General features: G+C 31.7%; 1 protein-coding gene across 1 annotated transcript; it reads left to right on the forward strand.

Moving 5' to 3' along the window:
• The first annotated feature begins 718 nt into the window (after positions 1-718).
• LOC105135896 (reticuline oxidase-like protein) lies at positions 719-2,422 on the forward strand. The gene has a single exon (XM_011040978.1). The coding sequence runs from the start codon at positions 772-774 to the stop codon at positions 2,371-2,373; it is 1,602 nt and encodes a 533-aa protein (XP_011039280.1). The 5' UTR covers positions 719-771; the 3' UTR covers positions 2,374-2,422.
• Positions 2,423-3,214: the final 792 nt, after the last annotated feature.

Consider the following 3,214-nt stretch of genomic DNA (forward strand, 5'->3'; position numbering starts at 1 on the left):
TATAAATCATTATTTATTTCATAATATAATAACAGTAGTTAAATCTACAATAAATAAATTAAAAACCATCAATATATATATATATATATTATTTTATAACATCAATTTAAAAAGCATTCTTATTCAAGCACATTAAATTATTTTTTTAACCTCAATTTCAACCACAGCTTTAATAAAATATATAAAAATATCAAATCATCCTCAACTAAAAATATTTTTTATAAAATAATTTTACTCACTCTTCATTTTAATTGCCACTTATACATATGCAGCGCCAGGAGGCATACATGTGCCTTTTAGAACATGCAGTTTGCCCACAAATGATGATTTTCCTTTATAATGCATTACACAAATCACCACTAATCGAATTTGACATATCTAATATCGACCCCATTTTCTTCTTATGACCTGAACTGATCTCAACGGGAAAAAATATGTAGTTTTTTTTTTTTTTTAACTCATGTAATCAAGGATTCTCAATCACAGTTGAAATGGCGTATGCCAAAAGGTAATCTATAAATTTATTTAATGATGCTTTCTCCAATAAGATTGACATGGAATATCTTAATTTTAAATGTCAATGGTGGATTAATTAGCTAGATTTTTAATTTTTGGCGTCCTTTGAATTTTTCTAGTCAGATATTTGGGAGGTGACTTGCATGATCCGATAACATTTTTTTAATTTGTTATTTTAAGGCAAATCAAGCATTATAAATTAAACCCCATAAACCAAGATTAGAAGACAACCTCAAATCTCTTGAACAAACCAAAATGTTAAGGTCTAAAATGTTCGCATTGCTTTTACTTTTTCTCCTATCCATCTCATGGGAGGCGACTTCAGATTTAGCTCATGAAAATTTTCTCCAATGTCTTTTAAACCATTCCCAACCCTCATACCCAATCTCCACAGCAATTTACACTCCGAACAATGATTCATACTCATCTGTCTTGCAATCTTATATTCGAAATCTTCGATTCAACATGTCCACAACCCCGAAACCACTTCTTATTCTCACTGCATTGCATGACTCTCATGTGCAATCTGCCATCATTTGTGCTCGTGAACATAACTTGCAAATGAAAATTCGAAGTGGGGGTCATGATTATGAAGGTGTTTCTTATGTGTCAGATGTCCCATTCTTTGTCCTCGACATGTTCAACCTTCGATCAATTGATGTTGATGTAGCTAGTGAGACTGCTTGGATTCAAGTCGGAGCAACCCTAGGAGAAGTTTACTATAGAGTTTCTGAGAAAAGCAAAGCACATGGTTTTCCAGCGGGTGTTTGCCCTACAGTTGGTGTTGGTGGTCACTTCGGTGGTGGTGGATATGGCAACATGATGAGAAAATATGGCCTTTCCGTCGACAACATCATTGATGCGACAATGGTTGATGTTAATGGAAGACTTCTTGATAGAAAATCTATGGGAGAAGATTTATTCTGGGCTATAACAGGTGGAGGAGGATCAAGCTTTGGAGTTGTTCTGGCATATAAAATTAAAATCGTTCGTGTTCCTGAAGTTGTCACTGTTTTTCGGGTTCGAAGAACAGTCGACCAAAATGCAACAGATATTGTTGAACAGTGGCAACAAGTTGCATACAATATTGACGATGACCTTTTCATTAGACTTTCCATGGACGTCGTAAACAGTACTACTCGAATCGGTGAAAAGACGGTAAGGACTACATTCCGAGCATTGTTTCTTGGAGACTCTGAAAGACTCCTTTCTATCACGAATGCAAGCTTCCCTAAACTGGGTTTGCTTCGGTCAGACTGCATCGAAATGAGCTGGCTTGAATCAGTCCTTTTCTGGACAGATTTCCCTCTTGGGACACCAACTGATGCTTTGCTAAGTAGAACACCACAATCACTGGTTCACTTGAAAAGGAAATCAGATTATGTACAAAAGCCAATCCCAAGGGATGGTTTGGAGGGGATTTGGAAGATAATGATTGAGCTACAAGTGCCGCAGCTTACTTTCAATCCTTATGGAGGAAAAATGTGGGAGATTCCAGCAACTGAAAGACCTTTTCCACATAGAGCTGGGAACTTATGGAAGATTCAATATGCAACAAACTGGAATGAAGGTGGTCAAGAAGTAGCAAATTATTACATAGATTTGACAAGGCAACTCTATAGTTACATGACTCCCTTCGTGTCCAAGAATCCTAGGCAAGCATTCCTTAACTATAGAGACCTAGACTTGGGTATCAATCACAATGGCAAGGAAAGCTACTTGGAAGGAAGAGTTTATGGAATCAAGTATTTTCAGGAGAATTTCAACAGGTTGGTTAAAATCAAGACTAAGGTTGATCCAGGTAATTTCTTTAGGAATGAACAAAGTATCCCTACTTTTCCATATAGGAAGAAGTAGAAATATTTATTTTGTTTTGTTGGACCTACGTGATTATGCTGCAAACCAAAGATGAAAAATAAAGGATAGTCTGTTCTTTTTATAAAATAAAATATTGTTTTGTAATTCAAGAATATTATTGCTTTATTTAAAGAGGTTGAAACTAATATTATTTAAAACAAAATACTAATATTAATCCAACTACATCTCATTAACATGGTTTAATGATATTTATCTATTTAATTTTTTCAATATATATATATAGCTGTTGTTACTGTATTTTCTATTAAAAAAGATTTAAATCATGTTGTTAATTTAATGTGACTTGATTGAAAGAAAACTCAAATAATGAGCAACAACATGGGGACATCATTTATTTTTTAAATATTAAAACTATAATATATTGTATTTATTATGGTTAATTTACTAAATCTGCAATTTAGGTTATGAAATCATGATAACCCAATAAAAAATAAATTAAAATAAATTATGAAGCTGAATTCTTAATTAACCTAGTATTAAAGGATGAAAGTGAAAAATAATGAAAGTGAAAATCAATTCAACTAAAAAAGACAAAAAAAAATAACCCTTGTCAATTTAGGTTTTTCTTCCAAACTTGTAATCTTGATTATGAAATCGGGATAATTTCATAAAAAAAATAGAAAAATAATTATAAAGATTATTTCTCAATTAACCTAATATTAAAAAATAAAAATAAAAAAAACTCAAATTAATTGAGAATAAACTAAAAAGTCAACACCTAAGTTATAAGAACAAAATATTCCTATAAAAATAAATCAAAATAAATAATAAAATTTAATTGTTAAAAAATTCAATGATTGAAGGATAAAATTAAAAAAAT

The sequence above is a fragment of the Populus euphratica genome, unplaced genomic scaffold (assembly GCF_000495115.2).
Source record: "Populus euphratica unplaced genomic scaffold, PopEup_1.0 scaffold155.1, whole genome shotgun sequence".
Lineage (NCBI taxonomy): Eukaryota > Viridiplantae > Streptophyta > Magnoliopsida > Malpighiales > Salicaceae > Populus > Populus euphratica.

Coding starts and splice junctions, on each gene's coding strand:
- LOC105135896 (XM_011040978.1), top strand. CDS start 772: ATGTTAAGGTCTAAAATGTTCGCATTGCTTTTACTTTTTCTCCTATCC.